General features: G+C 40.2%; 2 protein-coding genes across 5 annotated transcripts; one reads left to right on the forward strand and one right to left on the reverse strand.

The window, feature by feature from the left end:
• Positions 1-1227: 1227 nt before the first annotated feature.
• Positions 1228-25936, forward strand: EPOR (erythropoietin receptor). 4 transcript variants are annotated; one of them, XR_011600053.1, is made up of 10 exons: positions 1228-1413; positions 6208-6349; positions 6945-7129; positions 8108-8259; positions 8368-8518; positions 14540-14627; positions 16041-16128; positions 17259-17885; positions 24487-24669; positions 25310-25936. XR_011600053.1 is itself a non-coding variant. In XM_070938276.1 (8 exons), the coding sequence occupies exons 1-8, from the start codon at positions 1305-1307 to the stop codon at positions 17832-17834; spliced, it is 1491 nt and encodes a 496-aa protein (XP_070794377.1). In that variant the 5' UTR covers positions 1228-1304; the 3' UTR covers positions 17835-18926. The 4 variants fall into 4 exon arrangements, 1 of the variants encoding a protein (XP_070794377.1); XR_011600052.1 differs by having other exon boundaries at positions 24487-24625; XR_011600054.1 differs by lacking the exon at positions 24487-24669.
• Positions 24070-25664, reverse strand: SWSAP1 (SWIM-type zinc finger 7 associated protein 1). The gene is made up of 2 exons (XM_070938277.1): positions 25374-25664; positions 24070-24742 (listed from the first exon to the last, which is right to left on the reverse strand). The coding sequence occupies exons 1-2, from the start codon at positions 25605-25607 to the stop codon at positions 24179-24181; spliced, it is 798 nt and encodes a 265-aa protein (XP_070794378.1). The 5' UTR covers positions 25608-25664; the 3' UTR covers positions 24070-24178.
• Positions 25937-27922: the final 1986 nt, after the last annotated feature.

Below are 27922 nucleotides of genomic sequence, written 5' to 3' on the forward strand. Positions count from 1 at the left end.
GTATCCATTTTTGGATGCCACAATATAAAAAAGTTGAGACTCTAGCAAGGGTGCAGAGAAGAGCAACAAAGATGATTAAGGAGCTGGAGGCGAAAAGATATGAAAGACGGTTGCAGGAATTGGGTATGTCTAGTTTAATGAAAAGGACCAGGGGTGACATGATAGCAGCATTCCAATATCTAAGGGGCAGCCACAAAGAAGAGGGAGTCAAGTTATTCTCTGAAGGCACCTGAAGGCAGGACAAGAAGCAATGGATGGAAACTAATCAAGGAGAAAAGCAACCTAGAAATAAGGAGAAATTTCCTGACAGTTAAGACAATTAGTCTCAAATGGCTTGTGCAGGGGGTTAGATTGGAGGACTTCCAGTATCCCTTCCAACTCTATTGTTCTATTCTGTTATTCTTTCTATGATCCCATAAAGTCCAAAGAAAGAAGTCTGGAACAAATAGAATCTTCTGCCACAGGCAGGGGGTTGGTTTAGAAGACCTCCAAGGACCCTCCCAATCCTATTATTCTATGTTCTATTCCCACAGCCACTGTTAAGGGGCGCAAGCTCCAGCAGCCAACTTCCTACAATATCAGGCCAAATCCAAATACATCACAATTGTGTTTTAGTGCAATGGGGGGCGGGTAATGAATGTATGTCACATAAACAATTAAAGGTTCTATTCCTGTGAATTCCTGGACCTGGGAAGTTCTTCCTGATATTAACATAATCTTTGTGGTAGATTGTTTATTCTGCCTTCTGTGAGGTGTTGTTTACCCGTTTTATCCATTAGATTTTTAACAATCCTTTTCCTCTCACGTTTGCCTTCGGGGCATTCTATCTCTGAAGTAGGAGCAACCTGCACTGCACACAGAATAGCAAAAGGAATGCCTTTGGCACGGGATTGGAGATACACAGACCAGGGACAGATGGCTCCAAGAAGAATGATTGGGGAAAGTACGCAATTTTCAAGCTTAGGGGTGGACTAGAAGTATGCTGGGCCTGGAGTTTGACTTGTAGTTGCCATTGGGTTACAATGATTTTGACATAACCTTACTCTAAATGTAAGAAGATAGTACTCTTATCATGCACAGGAGAAATCCCTAGGGGGAGAGGGGGCTCCAATCTGCTTGCAGTTGCAGCAATTTGTTGTTGTTGCTTTGCCGCTACCTCTCTCAACCCAGAGCCCGCCCTCTTATCTGCAGCCTCCAGCTGTGGAGCAAAGACCCAGGCATCAGCTTCTGCAGTCAGTTACCAACTGGCAGAGCAGGTGAAAAGTCTTTTCTGGAAGAACGGCTGCCCTTACTCCCATCAAAGCATGGAGCAGGCCTGGAGATCCATTGCTGCCTTTTTGATCCTGGTGTTTTGGGCTTCTGGCTCACTTCAGGAGGGCCCTAGGAATCTTGGTGCATACTTCAACAGCAAAGGTACCCTTCTTGAGCAGGCTGGGCTAAGTGGGGCCAGTAAGGGCAAGGCAGAGGGAGGGAGGCAGGTAAGTGTCATCACAGGGTGTGAGGGTGGTGGCGACAGAAGGCATGGAGAGTCAGAGGCACCATGTTGTCAAGAGGTGGCATCTGAGGCCAGCCTACCAGGGGTCTAACGTGGTGTTTGTTTTTAGCACCTTTGAATTCATGCAGTCCATATTGGGCTAGAGCAGTGTTTCTCAACCTTGGCAACTTTAAGAGATGTAGACTTCAACTCTCAGAACTCCCAGCCAGCCATGCTGGGGCTTGACAAACATTGCTACTGGGAAGATTTTTTTTTTTAAAAAAGGAGAGTCACCCTATGCAAAATTTATTGAATAAAATCACATATAACCTGCCTTATCTGAAGTATGTCCAAAGTCTCTTTCTCTGTCATTTTATTTCTCTTACTATACTACTATTGACAAAGTAAGCCTGTACATTTTTGCCAGACGGAGGAGGAGGAGGAGGAGGAGGAGGAGGAGGAAGAGAGCCATGTTAGTTTATGTAGCAAAAATCACGAGGGGTCAAGAGAGGAAAAGCCACTCTATGCATGGAATGACGTCAGCTGGAACTCATGAAAGTATGTGCCTTTTAATAACATATGCGAGTCAGAAAAGCTGCTACCAGACTTCCAAAAAGTTGGCAGTCTGGAAAATGGTTTCCTGCAACAAGGTTGCAGGGAACCATTTTGGTCTCTTTTCAGTCTGAGAGCAGTTTCTTGTAAGGCCACATGGATCTGAAAAATCCCTCCCTGTGCAGGTTAAATCCCACTGCAGTTAACACAGAGGAAGGGAAAACAGCCAAAGTGGCCCAAGAGAGGAAACTTCTGAGAGATGCTTCTGTTAAGGAGCAGAGATAAACAGTGCTCTGTGGCATCAAACGGATGATCCCTGGAGACCGACTGGCACAACCCGAGCCTTCCATGCTTTGATATTCCAAAGCTGGCAACTTTGCGGCAGCCTTTCAGATTTAACTTAGCACTTTTCTGACAGTGCTAAAAGCCAGGCTGGCTACAGGCTTTAAGAGATGTTTTCTCGGGAGAACATCAAGTCAGAAAAGGCTGATGCTCAGTTATAGCCATTTAAGCAAGAGTGGCGGGAGGGAGGGATTACAAAGAGACATTACACAAAGTGACAGAGATCCTTAGTAGCATCTACAATATTTTTTGGCATGTGTTGCATACATCAGCAAAAGCAGATATAAGAGCCCAAGCACATTATCACCATATACTTCCCACTTCAAGATGGTTTCTCCCTGCTATGGTAATCTTAAAATTCTGAAATCCAAAAATATTCATTTATATAAAGATAATAGAAAAAGTGCTGTCTAATTTTTATTTCATTTTACCTATATGGTCATGGATTGACAGTTAGACATATGGAATTTATAACATGGAGCAAATGCTTACTTTAAAAAAGATTTCACCCTGACCATAGAAGAACATGACTTGTTACATAAATATCCAGAACTCATTATGAGTGAATGTAATCATAGGTTATGAAGCACATGTGATTTGTCTCACTGCATGCATTTGTGTATGTAAGGATCTTTCACAATTTAATTTCCTGATGACAACATCCAGCGAGGACTTGTAATAAAAAATAAATCCTGACAAGATCTAGCTCTGCTAATAAAGCAAGTCTTTGTGTTACTTTAAACTCTGCTTTAGTTTACACTGTAGGCTGCAAAGTATCATGGGTTGAATAATTCAGAGTACACTCTCTTGTTTAAACCAAAGATTCCACTGAAGATAGCCTCAAATCATATGATCCTAATCTAACAGTAGGAAATGAAGGTACTTTTTCAACTGGTGAGCATGTGCTACTTCAGCATCTTCTTTTCAAGTACGTTGTGCATTGCAATAGGGCACAGGGATTGCTCCATAGAGACCTTTGAAAAATTGCCTCAAAGCATGCAGATTCCTTGCCAAGGAATTAAGAACTTGTTTCTAATCAAAGGGATATTCTCACTGTATCCTGTTCTGTCTTGTCCTCTCTCTAGCAAATACTTTTCTAAATACCGTTATCTATGAGACTCTTCACAAGTCTTCTCTCTTACATCTGTTTTCTCTAGAATGGACTTATTGTGCCTAAATTCCCACCTTTTAATCCTCCACTCCCACTTCAAGTATACTCTCTAAGAGTGCTTGACCTTTTTCTTGGGGATGTTTTCATCAGTGTGCATGTGCATGTATGTGTGTGTTTGATTTGTTTGATTCTCCAGGCTGAATTCAAAGACAATAAGCTACCCAAAAGAAGCCTTTTGCCCAAATCCCATTCATTTAAAAAGAACTAAAGTACCTAGCTTCTAGAGAAATCCATGTAGAAACTTGGGGCACAAATACTGTCACATACTCTGTTGCATCTCTCGAGACCTGTTGTTTCCTCCCATCTCCCACCAATAGCCCCATGCTATAACTGGTTAAGAAATTATAGTCAAATCTTGCTAACAAGTTCAGCAGTCCTAGAAGAAAGTGCTCACCTGGACTTATTTAATTTCTAGCATGTATATTAGCCTTACTTATGCTTATGCAGGTTATTTCATAGAATTGTATACAGGAAAGCATGAGAAATGTAAAAAAAAAGCAAAAGAAATCCAAATGCTATGTGCAGATTCCTTACTATTTGTATTCATTTATTTACTGTATTTCTATGTTTAACTGAACCTTTTGGTTGATGTGAATTTACCTATGGCAGGAACAGAAAGCAGGGACAGAGTCCCTTATCTCAGGAAACACATGTCAGATGGAGATGGTTGTTATAGAAGTGTATGTGTGTGTGTGTAGGCATATGTACTCATAAGGAAGCAGAGTCCTACAATGCATACAGTATTGTGGATCATGTGATTCTGGCAAACAATATATTGTTTTTATGATCCACTGCCACCAGCTAGAATCCCAAACACATTGCTATATATCCCTGAGATATACATATTGCTGAAGAAATTGAAAGAAAGGAAAATTGCAGCCAAGACTCTACACTATAATTTCTGTTTGGGCAGAAAAGCTTTTATTTTCTTTAGTCTTAGTCCAACTAGGAACTTATTTCAGCCAGAAAGAGAAGAAATTTAAGTAGATCAAAGTTTGCTATGACACCCCCTGCAAGCTGCAAGAGACTTTTGACTGGGATTTTGAACCAAACTCATCTGCAGCCTATAACTTTAACAAGGGACTGCACTACCGGGTTACTGTAAAGTGATTTCTCAATCCAGCCTTATAATGTTTTACACTGGATGCTATTGTATGCTGTATGTTATTGTACTGTATGCTCACAGTTCAACCTACATTTGGAAAGGAAGACAATAAACAGTATTTGCAGAGCTACTATAAACTAGTTTTCAACTTCAGTCCAACCCACAGAAGGCTACCACCAGGAATCTATGAAGTACAATACTGCAGGGCTCTCAAGGTTGAGCTGCAGAGATCAGGTGGCCACTAGAAAGCCTGGGAGAGAGACAAAAACCTGTTAGAGATTTCTCTCTCTGTTAACCCCTAATACTTTAGCTGTTTGGGGTTTTACAGCCTATATCCAGTAGCACTAGCCTTAATGCTATTAAGCTGCTTTCTCCCAAGCATATAGGGAGTGCATTTCCCTGGAATCATATATTAGCAGAATTGCAGTTCATAGTAAATAAGGGTTGGATTAGAAACAGCAGGAAGTATCCCCCTCCCTTTTATGTATTTCTGAATGTGTTTGTGGGACACAGTCTTGTACACTGAATTTCTTTAGGGTTTTTTTTTTTTTTGAACAGTTCACACTTCGGTCCCTAGAGCATTTTAAAATAACTTCTCATGATGTATGAGGATGTGACCTAACAAGCCATAATGTGATATTTTCTTCATTTTTTATAAATCTTTGTAATTTATTTATTTATTTATTTGTTTAAATTTCTATACCGCCCTTCTCCAATATAGGACTCAGGGCAGTGAACAGCCGAAGTAAAAACAAGACATACATACAAAACATACAAAATCTAAAAACTGATTAAAATAATTAAATATCTTGGCCGTAATTAAAACTGTTCCAATTTACCAGGGGCGGGTTTCAAAACCTGTCGCTACCAGTTCGGTCATAGGCGTGCACGCCCACAACCGAACCAACAGCAACCCACCACTGTAACTTACGTAGTTTCTTACATTTCCAGTCATTCCATTTCAAATAACCAACTTATTTCTTCTGACTTAAATCAATTAATGCTACCAGTTTTGAGCTGTTTGTTTGTTTGTGTTTTGTTTTGTTTTTGCCTGAGGCTTTACTTAATTGGGGGAACATATCAGATTGGCATAATTAGCAAACACCCCACAGCATTCTTTTGTGTGACCTTCAGAAGATACAATTTTGCTGCCTAGTGATTAGATAGGGATGGTTGTGTTCAGAGGCGGGTTTCAGCAGATTCTGACCAGTTCTGGAGAACCGGTAGCAGAAATTTTGAGTAGTTTGGAGTAAAAATTCTGACTGGTCTATCTATCTATCTGGCCTCTATCTATTCTCTGCCTCCCAAGTCCCAGCTGATCGGGAGGAAATGGGGATTTTGTAGTATCCTTCCCCCAGAGTGGGGTGGGAATGGAGATTTTACAGTATCCTTCCCCTGCCAGACCCACCAAGCCACACCCACCAAGCCATGCCATGCCCACCAAGCCACACCCACAGAACCGGTAGTAAAAATGTTTGAAACCCACCACTGGTTGTGTTGTGATCCCTGCTGTCCCATATCAGTCAGTAACACTAAACTTGTGTCTCTCTGCTTTGCATCCAGTTGCACGCCTGATGACAGAAGAGCTCTTGAACCCCAAGTGCTTCACCCAGCAGCTAGAAGATCTGGCCTGTTTCTGGGAAATATCAGATCTTCTGAAGGAACCAAAAAACCAGAGCATGTACAGTTTTTGCTACAAGTTTGAGTAAGTGGTTTATACATTGTAGTAAAGTCAGCCTGTCTCAGGCCATGGTCTCATTCCAAATGTTTTTCTTAAGAATGTCAAGTGCTATTTTGTTGTCTTAAATCCACTTAGCCCTGACCAAGCCACTTCTTGCCCCATGTGACTCTGATCCCTTCCTGTGATCTGTACTTCCTGTCACATCAGACCTATTTTCATCTTAATATAGGGAACAGACTAGTATGTCAGCTAAGTCTCAGCTAAGTCAGCTAAGTCTCAGTTTGATGAATCCTTTGCTAGAGATTCAGGAGAAAAGCCCCAATTAGGAGTTGTAAAATGAGGAAGAGTTCACATGTGAATTTGAAACAACCAACTAGGTCCTCATTAAAATACTTGTTGATGTCAGTCCCATGCTTTAACCAATCCTGACAGGGAGCTTTTAAAAAGTCAAATAGCAAAAATTATGTAGTAGCAGTCAACTTTCCAACCTCAAAACTGGAAATCTATCCTCTTGCTTTGACTCTGTGTCTTCTGCTGGGAACAATGGGAGAGTGGGGAAACCCCTTCATAATAGTTTCCTCCCAAGATTAATCCTATTTTGCCCCTTGATTTCACCCAGGGAAGACAACTTCCTGAAGTCCTGTAATTTGACTGTGGAGAACACATCCAGGAATACAACACTCTATACCTGCTTCTTTCAAAGGCAGGATATCTCAGCTTTCAGCCCCCTGGAGATCAAAGTCTTTGAAGGGCTGTCCTCTAATAACACCCTTTACACCAGAACAATATATGTGGAAAGACTTGGTAAGTCCTCTGCAGATGGCTGTGTGTCTTTCTGTTTGTCTGTCTGTCTATGTGTATGTTTGTGTGTGTTGGAGTCTAATCCCTTTCTAACCCAGAAATAGAAAGAATCCATATTCAGTGCATTCAAAACTTGGTGGCAAAACTAGTGGCATCCTATTCAGGTTTCTTCTCATACAATAGACACATGCTGCAGAATATGGAAAGGGGAAAAAACATTTTTCCCACAAGTGAATGCCAAGCCGAGCTTCCCATTGTTTGCAAACAGGAGCTTCCAGAATTATTTATCTATTAGATGGATCTCCCACATTTTTTCCAGGAGCTCATTTTTTTCCTCAGCTCAGCTATTTCTTCTTTCTTCTCTTGGAATATTTTTGTTATAAGAAAAAGGAATAAATAATAGGAAAGCATGATAGGGTTACAACTGAAAGATGATGATATGACTATTTGGAAACACCTTTAAGTGCTTTATCTTTCAAGGGACTAAATTTTCTTAAATTTTGCTTGTAAGAGAGCCCTTATTACCCTATTGTATAATCAGGAAAATCAAACTTTCCCATCTGTTTGTCTCCTTATCAAGAAAAGGTTCAGTGATTGAATATTCATATATCAGGTAGCTATTAAATGAACCAACACACTCTGGTGGGAAAAACTCAATACAGTAGATTAATTTCCTGCATCACACTAAGATATTGGCTTAGGTTTGGGTTTATTTTGTTATGTTTTGATCACAAGACATCCATGTTCATTCAACATGACAACGTGACCCATGAAGGTATCCTGAACTTCCCATTGTCCTAAACAGTATATCTGTGTTAGGGAGGTATGCTAGAGGGACATTTCTTGAGGAAATGCATCTAGAAATTGTGGTCTGTCCTAGATGGGAAATAGGAGCTGCAGGGCCACTGCCTGATGTATCTGCTGAACTGGAGAAACGAAGGTTGCTTGCCTGTTCTCACCCTCTTCTTCCTTTTTCCCAAGTTTTCCTGGACCCCCCCTCTAACCTGACAGTGCAGTTTATGGAGTCCTCTGGTCAGCTGAATGTGAGCTGGCAATCACCCCCCATTGCATACATGGAAAACAGTATCCGCTATGAAGTGTCTGTCTCCCCTGAGGGCTACAGACCCCGACGGGTAAGTCTCTGACCTTTTGTTTCTTCACTCTAATAACACCCCCCACCCTGCCACCACCACACACTTTCTTTCCTCCTCCTTACTCAGTTTTTATCCTCCTCTCCTCAGGTGGAAAGTACCAGTGGGCAGACATATTACCTCCTGAATCTCAAAGGGGGCACTCACTACACTTTGGCTGTTCGGGCCAAGCCTAATGGAGTCAGCTATGATGGCTATTGGAGTGAGTGGTCACAGGAAGTATCAGTGGCAATACCAAATGGCAAGTGTCCCATTTATTTGTGGTGTTAAATGTTGACTACCCAATGCCACCATTTTCTGGAGAGCTCACACTCAGAATGATAAAATGCATTCTAGACACCATCAGCCCACAATGAAGCATCTTGGGGTTCTAATAGCTACACACTCTGCTCAATAATTGGGTCCACACTATTATGGCAGAAATAAATTATTTTCTTATCGAGGTCCCTATAAACATAAAAAGTTCCTCCAACTCAGGAGGAAGAAACACAGATCTTCCCCCCACCCACCCACCAAAGCAAGTGATTTAGGGGTGGGAAGAATATCAAAACTATTCAATTCTCTGTGATTCTCTGTAATTCTATTGCGATCAATTACTTTCTGCTACTGTACTGCTATTTCAGGCACAAAGTAACTGAAATAGTAACTGGTCTCGGTTGCATTTTGATTTCAGGAAGAGGGCATATGAAAACCTCGCTTATTGTGATATTACTCAGGATTGCCATTTCCACATTTTGTTAATAGTGGGAAAACAGGCATATTGGTTGCATGAGGGCTGGGCAAAGAAAGCTTTTAGTATTGCCACAGGTGAAATAAAAATAAAAACTGGAGCATAGATCAGTATTGCCAAAATACTCCTTGCTATCAAAATATAGATATATCCAACTTGCCATTCAAAACTAATTAAAAGAAGTTCAAGCAATCAAGGCTACTATTTTAGCCACTGGAGGCAAACATTAGAATCATGCGGATTTCCAGACAGTGAAGCTGACCTTTTAGATCAAGTGCAAACTTCCTAACTAAACACACAATAGCTGAGCCCTACATTTCTTCTCTTGAAGGACATAATACCTAGACCCATGCTGCATAGTGGTCTCAGTGGTAAACACTGAGAAGCTTTCCTTTCCCTGCATTCTGATAAGACCAGCTTTTCCTTCCATTGCTATGACAGTGGCTTGAATATGCATTTCTCTTATACTTTTCATTGGTCGGACTACCTACCAGATCCTCTTCCTTCATTTGTTCATTCCCTAGAATGGAAAAATATACAAAAATACAAACTATGTGGTGCTTGCTTTTGGCAAAGTACCAACCTCCTGTTTCAGGAGTAAGGAATCAAAAAACCTTTCCCTCCCTTTTGTATTAACCAAACAGGGAGCGCTACATGTCTTTCACAGAGGGCGGAAAGCTCTGGGGAGACAGGAATCAGATAAGCTATGTGGATTTAAAAAAAAAAAAAATCCTCAATCAATCAGAGTTGGAAGGGACCTTGGAGGTCTTCTAGTCCAACCCCCTACTGAAACAGCCTATACCATTTCAGATAGGTGTTTGTCCAGTCTTTTCTTAAAACCTCCAGTGATGAATCTTTGAAGGCAAGCTGTTCCACTAGTTAATTGTTCTCACTGTTAGGAAGTGTCTCCTTAATTCCAAGTTGCTACTGTCCTTGATTAGTTTCCATCCATTGTTTCTTGTCCTGCTCTCTGGTGCTTTGGAAAATAAGTTAACCCCTTCTTTTTTGTAGCAGCCCCTCAAATACTGGAATACTGCTATCCTGTCTCCCCAGTCCTTCTTTTCTCTAGATTGGCCATAGCCAATTTCTGCAACCATATGTTTTAGTCTCCAGGCCTTTAATAATCTTAGTTGCTCGTTTGCATTTTTTCCAAAGTCTCAACATCATGTTTGTAATGTGGTGACCAAAACTGGATGTGTATTCCAGGTGTGGTCTTACTGAGGATTTATAAAGCAGTACTAATAATTCACATGACTTTGATTCTAAGCCTCGGTTTATAATATATATATAATTGCCCTACTACATGGAATTAGGCTAAACATACCATCAAACCAACTTTACTTTAATTATAGTCAATGATCAGCTCAATAAAAAGAAAAGAAACATGCAGAAACTGTTACCAAATCCAGGAAAGACAGTGTAAATGTCACACAAAACAAAAACCAGAGTAAAAGAGGTATGGAATAAACTATAGTAAAACAATATATAGCACAAGATAAAATAGAAGGAAGAGCAAAGAGACTTCATAATCTCATCAAGATTAGAACATCATGCAACAGAGGAAGTCCCAGTGGTATAGGTTAATATGGATGAGAGAATTACAAGTAACCCTTGACTTATAACCACAACTGGCACCATATCTGTTGCTGAACAAGGTAGTTGTTAAGTGAGTCATGCCTGCTTTTACAGCCTTTTTGCTATGGTTGCTAAGTGAATCACTGCAGTTGTTAAATGAATCATATATTTGTTAAGTGAAACTGGCTACCCTCATTGACTTGGCTTGTTGGAAACCATCCAGGAAGGTTGCAAATGGCGATGACTCCAGGACACTGCAACCATTGCAAATACATGCCAGTTACCAAGCTCCCAAAGTATGACTATGGGGATGCTATGTTGGTCATAAGTATAAGGACCTGTCATAAGACACTTTTTAGTGCCATTGTAACTTCAAATGATCACCAAATAAATGGTTTTAAGTTAGAGACTACATGCAGTGAATTAAAGCATAGAAAATCTCCAATGAAAACAAAAGAATCAACCTGAGCTGTGGCACAAAGTCATCTACATGTGAGACATGCTGCATTTGTAGATCTAGTCATTTGTCAGACCAAGTCTCAGTCACCAAGTCTCAGTCACCACCATTCACAAATTGGTGGATGGCTTCCTGCCAGTTACGGCATGGGATGTAATATTCATAATCTTTGGAGAGTTTGTACAAATACATGATAGTGAACGTCTGTATTTTTATCCACTGTTTTAATTTTCTACTATCTTGAAATGGGTGGGTTGTAAGAGAAAAACTAAGGTAATCAATTGACCAAGTGCTGATAAACAACAAGCTTAATTCAAGAAAAGGATGTGTATCTTTCAGTAAGTAGCATATTCTTTTTTGCCCAACCTAGCCCCAATTAAATCCTCATTGGGGATGGATCGCATTTATCTTTTAGGAGGTTATGGCACTGCAAAGTTTGAGAATCCCCAGTAGATGGTATCCAGGTTGCAAGGTCATAAATATTTGCTCCCCAGGGAATTCATTCAGAAGGACCTTCAGCTAAGAATTGTACAGTTCTGTCTGGGTCTGGTTCAGATAGATTTGTCAAGCAATAGCTTTACAAATCATCATGCATAAAGATATTAGATATATTAGATGCCTGGGTGAATGCTATGCGTGCAATGTGAAATTAACTTCATAATTTTATGTGGTTTTTATGTGAGTTTAATTAACAAAAGATAATGCCTCAATTAAAAAAAATACTGAGTATTTAAGACCCCAGAGAGAAACATGTTCTCTCTGTCAGGAAATTTGATGGCATACATAAAAAATTCTTAAGTGTGTTCAGGAAAATAATAAGGTAATACTAAATAAAACATACTGGTATATGTAAGAGGATGCAACACAATTTCATGCAAGATTCTTGGCTAGTTTCCTTACCTTTTCATTGCCAACAAGGTTTTCTGTCAAACTCCTTTGTAAGACTGGTGCCTAAGCTATGCATAGGACACAGGCATGAAATTTAAAAAGAAGGACATGTTCTTCTGCAGAACAGCTATAAAGGCTTTCATTTTCCTGACTCAGTATAGAGACATGATGCTATATAGACTGATGCTATATTGCTCTGGCTAGAAAGAGGAAATAGCAATTCCTGACTCTCACCAGGAAATTATTAATTAAAGGGGCAATAGCTAGAAGAAATTGAATAGGATTTAGCAATCCCTCATTGGCAGGCTTTTAAAAGAATAGGCATTCAGACTGAAAGCACTTGATAGACTGCATAAACTAATTACATTTATAAATATGATTTTTCTGTTAATATGAGCAAAGTCAAAACCAGTAATTGCAACAGAGACTAGTTTTAACAACTGTACTATGTCACAGGTAATACAATATACATTCAGAATTCTGATTGCTTTTGTTTTATCTTTGTTAATTTTAAGGCCTGAAGACAGTATTGAAATGAACATCTCCAGCTCCATAAAAAAATTACGTTCTGCTATTATTAAGACATTTCTGTTAAGATAATGTCATCTTTTATTAGCTGTTTTTAAGCGATCAACTTTTTGTTTACTACACATATTGTTTTAGAAGCGATTTTAGGATTATTCCTGAAGATTTCTAGAAAATAAAGACATTGTGTCTTGTGCTTGTATTCAAATAGAATAACTTTGAAATGTGACTTTTAGTCTATATTCTTGTAACTGAGCAGTTACTAATAGCTTCTATCAAAATTTCTCCCAAGTTAAAGACATTAATGCTTCAAAAAGGAAAGACCAATGTTCTGAAAACATTTTCAGCATTCAAAATGTAATAAATTATCTTATTTTATTCCACTACATAAAAAGTAGTGTTTATGATTTCTATACATTATCCTTTAACTATCTCATGGATACAGGCATCAAAATCATTTTCTATGACTCAACTGTTCTCTATTTGCTTTCATTTTTCATCTCATTTTCCTTTTCTTTCAGAGTCCATTTTCATAACTGCCATTTGTACTTTGAGTGGTACATTTAGATAATTGCTGACATGGCAATGCCTATTTTTTCACATTTCAAAATGAGCTAAATCTGCCTCTGTTGCTACACTTGGAAGTATCCATTTCTTCCATGAAAGAATCTCTCCAAAGTAGGATTTTTTAAACTGAGCTTGATTCCTGGAACCATGAGGTTCTGCAAGAAAGAGTTCCATGTAAGCATACAGACCAAAACAAAAAAATAGAAAAACAAAACCCCAACTCCTAAAAAGGCCATTTGAGCGATCAGAGACATCCATAATAATTTTTAGGGAACGGTAATCATATTTCAGTCATTGAACATTGATTGGTCTGGTTAGAACATTAGCCTCCCAAGTAATTGTGGAATTCAAGTTTTAATTTTTTTGTACTTTGGAAAAATGCATGTACAATAAATCATTTGTTTTTACATTTATGTGTGCGGGTAGTTTCTGATACAGTAGGTGGAACATTCATTTTTGGAAATTTAAATTGCTATAACATATACATTTTCATAAAGGGATTAAACAAGCACATATTTTGTTTTATTGCCATTTTTCTATCATTCGAGCTCTACCTCTTGATCAGCGGTTCCAAGTATTAAACAAATCAAAACATTTTTCAGCTTGAAAAGAGATTGAACAACTTTGCTCCAGAATCTTTCTCTGAGCCCCCGAGCTCCTAAATTCTTCCAATCTTGGTCCACTTATTCATTTAGAATAACCAAAGTGTGCCTCTGCCAGTGTATTCCTGTATTGCCTCTTTCTTGCTATTTGTTTATTGGCATGTACGCTGAATTATTGTCTTTAACTCTCTGCCAAAATTAAATACTATGAAAGATTTCCAGAAGAATAATACTTTAATGCAGAGGCAAGGATTGCACTTTTACCACACTATTAATATTTTGTTAGAATTTGGCATTAAATATGGATTAATGCCAAATTATATACCTGTTAATTTGAGAAAAAATGAATTTCAACAACTGTAGAATAAGGCTAAAATTGACAGTGAAGGGGGTCTGAATATTTTCTGAATACACACGCACTTTGAGAAATTCACTTTAAAAACTTATTTGCTTCATTATTTGATCCAAAAGATTTATTCATTCACACTACCAGTTCAATTACAACCTTCAGGAAGACATTAGGAATGATGGTGTCACAGAAAAATACATTTTGAGCATGGATTTGACTATTTAAAATGCAGTGACAACCACCATCACCACAACTTGATTCCACAGATTCTAACATGGTGATCCAATTAAAATAGTGTTCTAGTTAATTTTCAGTATTTAATCATCATGGTTCACTTTTGAAAAACTATATAGTTGATTACAATCCAGAAAAAGTATCAGTATATATTGGTGGATCATCTTTCAAAATTTGCTGCTATTTCAGTTTATGCAATTTCTTCACTAGCTACTATCTAATCAATACTGTGGTTTTATAATGTGGTCAGGTCCCTCCAGTGATGATAATTAATTAAGAATTATAACCTTTTTAGAGTAACTTTACCTAGCCTAATCCGATTTTCTTTCTTGTAGATCTGGACCCACTCATTCTGATACTCTCTGCCATTTTAATTGTGATTATCTTGCTTTTGGCTTTCATCACCCTGATGTCTAACCGCAGGTACAGCTCTGTCATATTGAGAAGCCAGTGTTCTTCTCCCATAGAAATCAATCAAATGAATATTTTCCTTCTTTATTCCAGAGTTATGGATTGAGGCAATATAAGAGCATTTCTAGACTTAGCTGTAGTACAGATACCCTTGACTTATGACCACAATTAAGCCCAAAACTTTGGTTGCTAAGCAAGGCAGTTGTTAAGTGAGTTTTGCCCTATTTTATGACCATCTTTGCCATAGTTCTTAAGTGAACCACTACAGTTGTTAAGTGAATTACACAGTCATTAAGTGAATCCAGTTTCCCCAATGACTTTGCTTGTTGGAAGCTACTGGGAAGATTGTAAATGGTGATCACACGACCCCAGAACAGTGCAACTGTCTTAAATTAAATTAAAAGGCCAGGGGTGCCTTTTATCAGGTTCGCCTGATCCGCCAGTTGCGTCCCTTTCTGGATCGGGACGCCTTGCGCACAGTCACTCATGCCCTAATTACCTCCCGTATGGACTACTGTAATGCTCTCTACATGGGGCTCCCCTTGAAAAGCACCCGGAGGCTCCAACTGGTCCAGAACGTAGCCGCACGGGTGATTATGGGCGCAGCTCGTTACGCCCATGTAACACCTCTCCTACGCGAGCTGCACTGGCTCCCGGTGGTCTTCTGGGTGCGATTCAAGGTGTTAGTTATCACCTTTAAAGCGCTCCATGGCTTAGGACCTGGGTACCTACGAGACCGTCTTTTGCCACCAATAGCCTCCCACCGACCAGTTCGTTCTCACAGGGAGGGACTACTCAGGGTACCGTTAGTCAAATTATGTCAACTGGCGACTCCCAGGGGGAGGGCCTTCTCTGTGGAGGCTCCAACCCTTTGGAATGAACTGCCCCTGGAGATACGGAATATCCCTGATCTCCATGCTTTCCGCCGTGCCCTCAAGACCCTGATGTTCCAACAGGCAGGGCTAAACATACAAACATGTGAATGATTTTTTAAATGTTATCTAATTCTGGGTTTTATTTAATTGACCAAACTAAGTAATAATTTTAATTAGCAATTTTATGATGTTTGTGTGTCTATATTTTTCTTGACTGTACACCGCCTTGAGTCCTATGGGAGAAAGGCAGTATAGAAATATAATTAATAAATAAATAAATAAATAAATAAATAAATAAATAAATAAATAAATAAATACATGTCAGTTACCAAGTGCCCATATTTTGATCACATGATCATGGGGATGCTACAATGGTCTTAAGTGTGAAAAATGGTCATTTTTTTCCCAGTATCATTGTAACTTTGAATGGTCACTAAATGACTGGTTGTATGTCGTAGACTACCTACAGTATACTAAGCATGAAGGGTGGGGAGAAGTGCTTTCATATTTGTTTTAAATAGTGTTCTTCTGTCCTACTATTTTTCACCAGATTTTTGAAAAAGAAGATCTGGCCTGTCATACCGTCCCCGGAGCATGAATTCAAAGATCTTTTCACCATCTACAAAGGCAACTTCCAGGTATTGTTCTGCCTGTCCTTCCTAATCTATTTCCTCCTAGTCTCACTAAAGCAAAGATCACTATAGTGGTTTTCTTAAGAGCACTCAAGTTACATTCTTAATTCTAAATGAAGGAACAATTGGTGGCCAAACACTTTCAATCAGAGGGTATCAAAAAGGACAATTAGGAATAAGCATTTAAAAGAATTTAAATGGGGCAAGGAATTTGGAAATTTAAGCACTAGAATTGATCCATATGGCATTAGGATGCTATGAAAAATCCTCCAACATGTAGAGAGCAATATCTTGTCCATTTTGTTGACTCTGATGAAAAACTACATTAAAATATATGTTCATATGCATGCATTTGTATGCCAGCGCATTGGAGTGAAACTGTACACTCATAAAATATATTCCCTTTGTATGGGAATCTGAAAAATGACAAGGACTAACAATAGTTTTAAAACACATTTCTTCTAATGTCCCATTATCCAAATTGGGATCCAGATTCACTAGAAAACAAAGACCATGTCTGAAAAATAAAGCCCATTAAAGCATGTGCAAATATTTGATTAATATACACAATAAAAATAGTCTGGACCAATTGGTATGTTTCCCAATAGTGCCACACTCTCTGAAAAGAATTGTAAATCTGAAGCATTTGAAACTTTTCAGCAATAATTGACAACTTATTCGATAAGCCATTAATGACCTATTAGAACAGACAAGAGTACATAAAAGACAGTGAAAGCTATTTAAAATGAGGTCTATTAACAATAGGCATAGGGGGAAGGCATTACATATTTTGATCCTGGCTACCTGTTTGACATGCCTGTTTGTGGGGCCAAAGAATCCTAATGAAAAATAAATATTGGCACCCTATAGGAAAATGAAGGTGGGGCTTAGGAGCTCTGTTGAATGTTCAGGATTCAACATATTCTCGTTATTGGCAGCTGTACAAAGCTAGCTTGATATAAAATGTTTGGGAACGTGTATGCTTATGCAATAAAGTGAAAATCCAAAGAAATTCATATAATGGGATACAGAAAAAGGAAATACAAAGACACTGGCGAAAAAAATTAATTCAAAAGAGGAGAGAAGGGAATGTTTCTCATCCTATTCCTTGACATAGACATTTCCCTTTTTTGCAGTTGTGGTTGGGCCATCAGAGCACTTACCCGTGGTGGAGCCAGAATACCCACTATCTGGAGGAGCAGCCATTTTTGGTGGAATTATTATCCGAATGTGATACCCACAAAGTGGACAACCCTCCTCTTCCTCCTCCCCTTCCCCCCAAGCGCTGCTCTGTAGTGGAGCTCCCTTATGCTCCAGAACTGTCCCTGGATGATTACCTAGTACTGGATAAAAATGTGATGCCGTGCTGCTTAGGAGGAAACGGCTCCCCATTTTTGCTGGGTAGGCACAGCAGCGAGGATTCAGACCTGGTGCTGGCTGAAGAAGCAAGAATTACAGAGCCCAGCCAAGCTTCTTCTAGCTTTGAGTACACTGTGTTTGATCCCAGTTCCGAAAGTCTTTCTCCACAAGGGCATCAGGCAGAACTTCAGTTCAAAAGCAGCTACCAGATGGTCTCCGACTCAGGGATCTCTGCTGACTACAGCCTGGTGGACTCCACTGCTGGCCCCACCAGTCTTTACACCAACCTCTGTGATAGGGCACCACCACCGCTGCCGCCACCTTTTCTGCCTACCTACATTGCATGTTCATAGCTTTGACAAGCATGGAACCCGTCGAAAACCAGAAAAACTGAAGCAGAAAAGGTACTAGCCCAGCTGTCCCGTACCATGTTTGCTCTTCCCAGGAGAAAAAGCTGCAGTAGTGGGAAAGCCATGGATCACCATAACAGCTCTGGTTGGTCAAGCTGCTTCTATAGGAGGAAAAGTGGTTTACAAAAGGGATGGGAAAGATTGGATAAAAGGCAGGCAGCATAATTGCCTTCATGAAACTTGCACTGAAACTATTGGCATTGCTTTTGACCACGACCTTGTGCTCATACAAACAAACCTATGAAATTGTTAAGAAACATTTGCGGGTGGGGGTGGCATAGGGTAGCAGCTTTCCAGCCAGCTGTAACTAACAACCCCAATACTCCCTATCGAGATTGGATGGCATTCTCTGTATGTCATCTCAAAGAGTAAGGAGAGGAATGAACAGTTTTCTTTGGTTCTGTCTTTGCCTAAGTTCTTGGGTGAAACTAATTATTATTATTTTTTTTAAATGAAAAATCTATTTTCATGATCTTTTATAAAAACAAATGTTTTAAATATACGAACTGGGCCTGGGCCAAGAGATTGCAGGATTTTTTTCGAGCACCAGGAAAGGAGCAAAATTCAGGGACTGGAGCAAGGATTCTTACAAATTCAGGATGTCTGGAGTCTCAATTCAACTGCAATTCACTCAATGGCTTTTGCTTCCCCATCTACAAAAACTGGCTAAAATGCTAAGGAAATATCTGATAGACAAGATGACCCAATTATCAGATTTTTGGAGCACTGCTTTGGTATTCCACCAGCTGTTTACTGTCATTGTGCATGGATTGTATAGAAAATTACTGTTATTTGTCCTCGCAAGGATGACTTGTGATTCTCATGCTCCTCTAGGCAAGTCCCTTGTGTTGAGTTCCTTCAAAATCAGCACACTGGATTGAAATCACAGGTGTTTCAGACCAAGACTTTAATTTAAATGTCATTGACATGCCTACATAGTATTTTTTGTAATTATTATAGTAATTTAAAGTGGAAATGTGTGTATGTTTAACTTAGATCTTTAAAAATAAATAAAGGTCCTTGTATTCTAACTCACTTGAGAGAATTGAAAGAGGATACTACTTTATCATCCTACATTTGTTACAGTGCTTTCTCATTCCTTCTCCCAGCCCTTATTACTTTATATGGTTAAATTTGATTTGCATCACATAGCTGATGAACATGTGAGGCTTTCTTCTGCCTTGTGAATCAGTGTATAGATCAGCACTGTATCAGACCCTCAGAGCAGTGGTGAAATCCAAATTTTTTTACTACCGGTTCTGTGGGCATGGCTTGGTGGGCATAGTGCGGCTTGGGCGTGCCGTCGTGGGCGTGGCAGGGGAAAATACTGCAAAATCTCCATTCCCACCCCACTCCAGAAGGATACTGCAAAATCCCCATTCCCTCCCCACTCCTGGGGGAAAAATATTGCAAAATCTCCATTCCCACCCCACTCTGGGGCCAGCCAGAGGTGGTATTTGCCAGTTCTCCAAACCACTCAAAATTTCTGCTACCGGTTCTCCAGAACCTGTCAGAACCTGCTGGATTTCACCCCTGCCTCAGAGCAGCAATCCAGGTTGCAGGATTAAAAGAAAAAGAGGAAAAATTTGTTTGAGTCAAGTCCCACCCCAGGTGATTTTGTGGGCAGAACAATACAATTTCTTGGTAATGGTACAGAAGTGATTCTTTCCAAGGTGCTTTTTTGATTTCCCAAACATATCTACAGTCCAGAGATTTGGGCAATTTTATCTGATGGAATACTTCCATTTATGGCTCTGACCAGTCAGGAACAGACCTTTGATCTGCATTGATTGTGGGCTACTTAGTAATGGCTTAGTGATGTGTGAACTTAGTAATTTTGTTTGATAAACTATAGTTTATAGTTCAAGGTATTGGGCAAACCCAGACACTAAATAAGCCACAGTTTAAGGTGATAGTTGAAACAGATGACTGTAGTTAAGACTTCTTTAGATACAGTAGACAGGCCATCTTTTCAGCTGTGAGAGTCAAATCCATTACCAGCTGAGAACCATACTGAGGGACATACAAAGCAATAGCACTTACACGTATATTCCATTTTAAAGTGCTTTACAGCCCTCTCAAAGCAGCTTACAAAGTCTGCATATTGCTCCCAACAAGCTGGATCCCCATTTTACCGACCGCAGAAGGATTGCTGACGATCAGAATTGAACTCCTGGCAGTGAGCAGTGAGTTAGCCTGCAATATACATTCTAACCACTGTGCCACCACAAAAAATACAAAGGATGGCACATATACACATCCTTAGTCAGGTGGTCTCAGTTCATAAGAAGTCTTTGCTGGGAATCACAGAGGGACTGGCAATTTCTATGCCACGATACAGAGGTCACACAGCCTATTTGCTGCAGGCTGTCCACCCAGAGGACAAAATTGCAAAATCTGCAGCCCTTTAGTCACAGGAAATCCCTTATATCATGGGCATAAGCCCAGATTTCTTCCAAGCAAAAAAATAATATGCAAATGGCGTGGGGGAATTAAATCTTCCCTGCCAGTACAGGAAGTGGAGGATTTTATCTTCAAGGTGCCATATCTATCTTCCTTAACAAAGCCCCTTGATCAAAACCCTACTTCTGTACATTCTGAACTACCACTTCCACCATCCCAATGTAGCCAATGGTTATAATTATTTATTTAGCAAATTCATGTAGCTGCCCATCTCACCCAAGTGACACTGGAAGCATACAAAACTTAAATAAATCAATAAATATTTTAAAATAAGCATAATGTCAGACCTGATTAATAGATTAACAGAGTTGGAAGGGACCTTGTAGATCATTTAGTCCACCCCCCCCCCCCGGCAGGAGACACCATTTCTGACAAATGGCAGTGCAATCTCTTCTTGAAAGCCTCCAGTGATGAAGCTCCCACAACTTCTGAAGGCAAGCCCGTTCCATTGGTTGATTGTAAGAAAATTTCTTGTTATTTCTAGGTTGAATCTCTTTTTGTTCAGTTTCCATCCATTATTCCTTGTCTGGCCTTCAGGTGCCTTGGAAAACAGGTTGACCCCCTCCTCTCTGTGGCAGCCCCTCAAATATTGGAACACTGCTATCATGTCTCCCCTGGTCCTTCTCTTCACTAGACTAGCCATGCCCAGTTCCTGTAACTGTTCTTCATATGTTTTAGTCTCCAGTCCCCTAATCATCCTGGTTGCTCTCCTCTCCTCTGCATTGACCTGACCCAGTCTGGTCCCTTAGGAGAAAAAGACCTTCGGCTCCATTTGGGTGAAGTGAAAGATTCTTTTCCTAAAGGCTGCTGGCTGCAGTAAAGTCAGGCTAGAATTAAATTTCCCACACAAAAAAGTTGCAAAGATTTCCCCTCATATGAAGAGCTGCAAAGGTGTTTTGAGACACGCTAGGATGTTTGGGAGGGTATGTGGCCTTGAGTGCTGGCACAAACTGGTTCCCCACTTCCCTGGTCTTTGTCAAGCTGTCATCCCCCTCCCTACTTCTCATCACATCCCCATACATGTTTATTGCCCATTTGTTCTCCCTGTGCCCCCTCCCATCTAGCCTTTGAATGGCAGGATGCCAGCAAGATGCCAAGCCAAAATTGGCAGACCTGACACATTATTAAAAATATAAGAACAATCCATATTTAAAAATATACATTACCTGGCACGAGAGTAGATATGGAGCCATCTTAAAATGTCATCAGTCCACTGGGAGACGTACACACACACACACACCCCACTATTGACATAGCCGAGTCTCATGCTGGCTGGAGAATTCTGGGAGTCAAACTCCACACAACATTACTCTATTAGAATGTTAAGATCAATTCCATCCCCATTTTATCTCCCCAAATAACCTCCACAGCCTTGCTAGTACCGTCAAATCTGCTGGAACTCAGTGAAAGCAACTGGCACGTTCTGATTTCACAGGTTTTCATTCAATCTTGTAAAAAGCACACAGGAAGGCAAGAGTAGGCAGTCTCTGAAGACTTCAGCTTCTGATCTTACACTCACAAACTGTTACATCTGACCTCACACCCTTTGAACAGCACACTTGAGTCCAGGGCTTGGCTTTGTTTAATGGTAATGATAGTTTCTATCAATGTAATAGAAGCCTCTTTGCAGCCACTATCAGGGATGCAGCTTTTCAGCTCTGCTGGCTGATACTGGATGACAGCCAAGACATGACTTTCAGCCTAGAACTTGGGGAGGTCTTTTACAAGGCGGGGATCATGGAAGGGGTAAAACACTGTGGTGACTACACATGGGCCCTTGGATATAATATCCAGTCTTTGCAAGTCCATTCTGCTCGTCTGTCTCAGGTCTAGCCTTAGGGCGAAGACACTGCCTTCCACAGTTAGGCCACGGATTCTCTGGGCCTGAATTGAGAACAAGTGGATACCCAGTCCTGGAACCTGTCTGCCCTTTATCTAGTACAGGCAGAAGGCTATCCCACCACATATTCTTGTGGATAAGCTGAGAATTTTAGGTGCCAAACATACCCCAAATTTGGATTCAGCTTATTCAAGGATGCACTTGTATTTTTATCAATCAAATTTAGGCATGGTGACTGGGGTGGTTTACAGATGGCAATTATAAATTTAATTACTTTTTAAAAGTACCAATATTCCCATACTCATGTATTAGCCACTCTGCAGATAAGCTGACTCCTGTTTTTAATCAAAATACCATGAGAAATGCAGGGCAGTTAACTGCAGTGGCATATTGTTCATGGTATTTTGGTTAAAAATCCAAGACTCAGCTTATCCACAGATGGTCTTATCCATAAGTACAAATGGTAATTTTAGATGGGGACTGTTATAGTAATGCCATTCCTCCAAGGCAGGGTTCCTCAAAGTGAGCAATATCAACTCCAAAAGGTCAATGGAACTATCTTAAGGGTCTATTACTTGTAGTACTATTGAAGTAATAATACTGCATTTATTATTTTCATATAATTGGGGATCAATGAATCATCTGAAAGGGACTGAAGAGTTTGGAGAGTCTTGCTCTAGGAGTCATATGCATGACGACAAATGCTTGCCCCATTTCTTAAAGTAATCTCTGCCCATCTTTTTCCTCTTTACTTCAAATTTAATGTCATGATCCCGACTAATGAACCCAAGCAAATAAGAATTCTGAGCCTAAGGTCTTCCTCTAAGAACTTCTTTATTGGGTACATCATATTGGCACAATCAAATGGAAAACCAACTCTAAATGTTTCCCCGCAGTTCAGTATAATAGGAAATAACTCCCTCCCCAAAAGTCACAAGTTACGTTGGCCAATTAGGTTAATTGGTGGGCTCTCCAGGCACTCCCCCCTGTCTCTATTCACCACCTGTAGAGATGACCTTTTTTTCCATGAGAAAGTGTTTTGTCTAACAACGCATTTCATCCTCCTTCCCCCTTCCCACTCTGTGAGGCAATTGAGGAATAGAGAAATGACTTCTGCCAGGTTCCATTCAAAATTGACACTTAGTTTTCTATCTTGGGCCAGCTCAAGTGGTGCTGCCTGGCTTGATTGTTATGTCCATCTCACTGCAGGCAGTCCCCTCCACTCCCATTGGCTAATGGAAAATCCTTGCCCATCTAGTCATTGTCTTTCACTGCCATTTTTTTCACAAGTTCACCAGAACAGCAGCAAACGCTGCATTTTAAGTATGTGTGTGTGGAAAATTGTGGCATTAAAAGTATTTTTACAAGTTCACTAATAGAGTAATGAAAGGGATGGCCTTTTTATTGATTCAGTGGAGATAAGCAGGAAAATCTACTGGTCAGGGCCTATGTAAACATAATGCACAATGAATATCAGGCCATCACTTTAGCCAAAGCAAAGACTGGGTCTGAAATCTGAAAAGGGATTCCTTAATCTGGTTTCATTTCCAGCCAGTTTGTAAATAGCAGCTGAAGACCTAAGTGCCGAAAAGCCCTTTTGACACTCTCCAAGTAGACATTTTAGAAGGCTTCTCCTACATAGCTTCCTGAGAGAACTTAGGACAATTACTGTGCAGAGTATAGTTTATTATGGGACCCCCTCCTTTCTTCCAAGGGCTAACAAATCCATATCAATGAGAAGAAACTGGAGCAGCCCAAACCACCACCCCTTCCAGAGGAATCAGTGAAGAGAATACTGTAACTGACCATATCGCATACAAGCTACCTCCAACTTTGTGCAACACTAAAATTGATTAAATTTCTTTTAATCGTCAACTTGCCAATTCAGTCTAAATGAAAAACCCAAACTTGTGATTAAAAAAAAATACATTCAGTATTAATGGAAGGTGTGTTTGCTGTAGATCAAAGGATTGTCCAGAAGTCTTTAAATCTGGGAGCTAGGCAGAGTAACATCAACTTGTGGTATCAAAGAATCAGAAGGCCTATTTTCAGAAACTGTTTCATTCTCAGTTTCATTTTTGCATGGCAATAGAGAGATTGTCATGCTACCCTGTGCATCAAATTTCACCATCCATTCTTGATCCTTTGTTCCTGGCTGGAAGAGTTGTGCCCTAATCAGTCTGGTTAAACTTTGGTTATCTAAACCACCATCTTTCCCAGTGTCTGGATGCAGCCACAGTTTTGCTGGGAAGTAGCGTTCAATGGCTGAGAAATGTTCTGCTTCTTCCCCAGCTTCTCCCAGAAACCTCATGGAAACAATCAGTTGGCAACCCACAGACAAAGGACTACGTTTCTGAGTGAAATGATTAGATGTGTCCAGCAACAGGGCTACAAACTGGGCTGCTGTACAGGCACTGGAACAATTGTTCAGGTATTCTTCCAAACCATCCAGTGCAATCATGGAGGGGCTATTAGGTAAGGTTTGGTGCAGGGAGGCCAACAGTTGAAGTAGCTCTTGGAAGGAAGATGGGTACAGGAAATGGATTTTCTTGAGACAAAAAAAGCCAACAATACATTAGTGACCAAGGGTGTTAGACACAAAGTCATGACAGATATCAAGATAGCTTTTGTAAAAACACTTTCCCTAAATCATGGCAGATACTGAAAAGCTGAAACCCACAATTTACATCTTGCAATAAATACCCAGCACTAGACTAGAGTCACTAATGTTGAAACCCATCCCCATAGCAGGCTAATGACAGAAAATGTGCATTTATACCTACAGATGTTGAACATCATTCTATATATTAATCATTTGAGACCCATGGGCCCATTTAAGTCTATCAATATTTTTCTGAAATTATTTTCCTTCCCAATAATATTCTTCAAAATTTTCTGCAATGTGATTAATCAATATAGAGAAAATATGTTGGCTTTCTGGAGTCCCAGAGAATGAAGCTAAATACCCCAAAATTCCGGTCATATCTCTCACCCCACGACTAAAGTCATAGGAAATTTTGAAGGAGAAAAAGTTGCTACCTGCTAAATGTAAAATAACAACCCAGTAAATTCCCACCAATTCATACAGATACATTGTTTATCTTGCATATTGCAGGAACAACCTTTCCAGTTTCCACACGGGCTGAGAACTGCAAAGCCTACCCTCGTTTCATTCACACCTGGATTGCTCCTCCTCCAGCTGCTTTCCCGCCCGGAAGCCGCTCCAGGGGCCGCGGTGCCAAAAACAACACTCGAGCCGAGGAGACAATGGAAGCACCCGCTAGTGCTGCGCGGAACAACAGTGCTGAACGACCCGAACGGGGAGGACCGAGAAGCAACAGCGGCCGCGGCCGCGGCCCAACCGGTACTGCTCCCGCTCCCACCATCTCCAGCTCCAGCAACGCGGCCGACATAGCCAGAGCACAACCCTAATTAGAAGCTCGGCCGCACAGCAACCAATCTAAAGCCTGCATACGGTGAATCGGCCAATGATTAATGGCGCCAATGTAGCCGTATTCAGGAGGCACACAAAGTCAACAATTTAAGCCAATCAGAAACGACAGTCACCGAAAGGCGGCCAATCCATGTATACGTTTTTAGAACTTTCTGACACGTGGATTGGAACGTGACGCCGAGAAAGACATTCCTGAGGATGGGCGCTGCTTGGTTCTCGCGACTTCAGCGTAGGAACGAGTGCCGATTTCGGGATGCATTTTTTTGAAATAAAACCACAAGTTCCTTGCCTTTTGCTTTTTATCGATTTATTTCCTTGGACACTTAATTAGTTTCTTCTTTAGCGCTGTTCTAAGAACTGTTACCGAAAATTACGGAGGAAGCACGTGCAGGAAAGTTTGGTAACTTTCTCTTCTTTTATAATACGTGGCTGCCTGAGATACTTTCCCATGGGCTGCCAAGAGAATAGCAGATTCACAGTGGGGAAAAATGTAGCTGCTCCTCAGAAACGCCTGCGTTTGGCCAGATATTTAAGCAGAAACATGAACAACATGGGCTATACAAGGGATTCTGGTACAATAGTGCGGTGGAGTCCGCACTACCTGCACACGTAATAGGAAGGAGACCACAGTAGTGGTAGTATTGTGTGTCTCAGTACCTGTGGTACTATTAATACCATGGCTTTTCAGGGCATCTGGTTGGTCATGGTAGAAATACTACTTGATCCAGCAGGTGTTTCTTTTAGTGTTCATGGTGGTGGTAGAATTGTTCAATTTACAAGATTATAACCTGCATCCTAAGCCTTTTGATGCATTTGGGGAACAAAAAAGAGTATCTCCAGCAATCTGTGGACAAGGGAGCCATTCTTATTTGTTCTGTGATTCCTGTCACATCAAATCCGTAAGCATTCAGTCACCTTATTGGGGAGATGGGCAGTGTGTAAATTTAATAAAATAAATCTCACATCCCTAATGAACCCTTTTAAGTATGGCAAGCCTTCAGGCTTGTTGGGGAGTCTCCCTTGACAATGTGTTTATCAATAACTACTTTTAATTGAATATACTTTGGGTAAATTTTAGCCTTGCTTATTCTAAACCTTAGGGGATGAATTGAGAAATCTTTTCATATTTCTCAAAAAAAATTAAAATATGAGGGAACTGAAATTTGCTCCATTAGTTATTTTAGTCTTAAAATATTTCTAGTGATTTGGTATACAAAGTTATCATTTTCTGTATAAGGTAGGCCTGCATAACAAACAGTCTGTGGCCACAAAGCAGCCTTGTACCACCTGCCAGTGAGTTTTGAAAAACAACCAATCTGCTGCCACCAAACATCACCATCACTAGTAAGGATTTATCAATGCTTAGGTTCTGGCAGCCCCTTCTGCTTCAAAAAACATGCTGCTGAGCATCTCCAACATCTCCTGACCGCATGGAGGCTCTTGCTGCTAGTCAGCAAACCTATTCCTTTGTGGCTCACAATTATTTTTAAAATGTCAATCTACCCTTTTGCCCTCTGTGAGGTGTGTAGACATGATAGAGGGTGTAATAAATAGCACATCTCAGTATATCCTACCATTATACGTATGAGCACAGGACTTTTACACACCACTAGTCAAGTAGGGATTTTTTTTAAAAGAACAATCTATGGATGAGGAAATTTATCTTTCCTAACAAAAGCAAGTGTACTTTTTAGTGCTACACTGGTTAGCTGCTTCTTACGAAGTTTTGAAGGCGGATCCTTTATTCTACAGGCATTATTTTCTTAATTTGGGGTGAACCCTATATTTTTACTTCAGTTCCCTGAGTTAACCATCCGTATCTAGTTTACTTAGTGCTTGCTGTTAACCATTATCTGCTGCCTCTTCCACTCACTCTTTTAAATCCCATTTCCTGTAAGAAGACAGCTAGTTGAGATTGAGAAATACTATGATCCCACCTCATGGAAAACATGAAAAAAACAACAATTTCTTGGTTACCTTCTTTTTTATTTAAAAAGTTTTACAAATACATTTTCTCCCCAATTTCCCCCCCCCCAAACCCCCCATACCCTCCCTAGCCCTCCCCTTTTCCCCTCCTGGACTTCCATAATATAAAATCCTAATCGAAAAATACATTTTATAAAACTTAAACCCCTCCACCCCCTATATACTATTTATACCTTCATAAAACTCTTAATTTGTCCCTACATAATACATTCATTCAGCTAAAAGCTATCTGATATTTCTTAGTTTGATATTTATTCTGCACATAATCTATCCACTTTTTCCACTCCC

This window comes from Pituophis catenifer, unplaced genomic scaffold (assembly GCF_029215685.1).
Source record: "Pituophis catenifer annectens isolate HBS135680 unplaced genomic scaffold, rPitCat1.0.hap2 SCAF_2, whole genome shotgun sequence".
NCBI lineage: Eukaryota > Metazoa > Chordata > Lepidosauria > Squamata > Colubridae > Pituophis > Pituophis catenifer.

Excerpts from the sequence above, each read along its gene's own strand:
- EPOR (XM_070938276.1), top strand. The coding sequence starts at position 1,305 with ATGGAGCAGGCCTGGAGATCCATTGCTGCCTTTTTGATCCTGGTGTTT. Across the intron at positions 7,130-8,107 it reads AATATATGTGGAAAGACTTG|TTTTCCTGGACCCCCCCTCT; the intron begins GTAAGTCCTCTG and ends CTTTTTCCCAAG. Across the intron at positions 8,519-14,539 it reads ATCAGTGGCAATACCAAATG|ATCTGGACCCACTCATTCTG; the intron begins GCAAGTGTCCCA and ends TCTTTCTTGTAG.
- SWSAP1 (XM_070938277.1), bottom strand. The coding sequence starts at position 25,607 with ATGTCGGCCGCGTTGCTGGAGCTGGAGATGGTGGGAGCGGGAGCAGTA. Across the intron at positions 24,743-25,373 it reads CTGGAGGAGGAGCAATCCAG|AAAATCCATTTCCTGTACCC; the intron begins GTGTGAATGAAA and ends TTTTGTCTCAAG.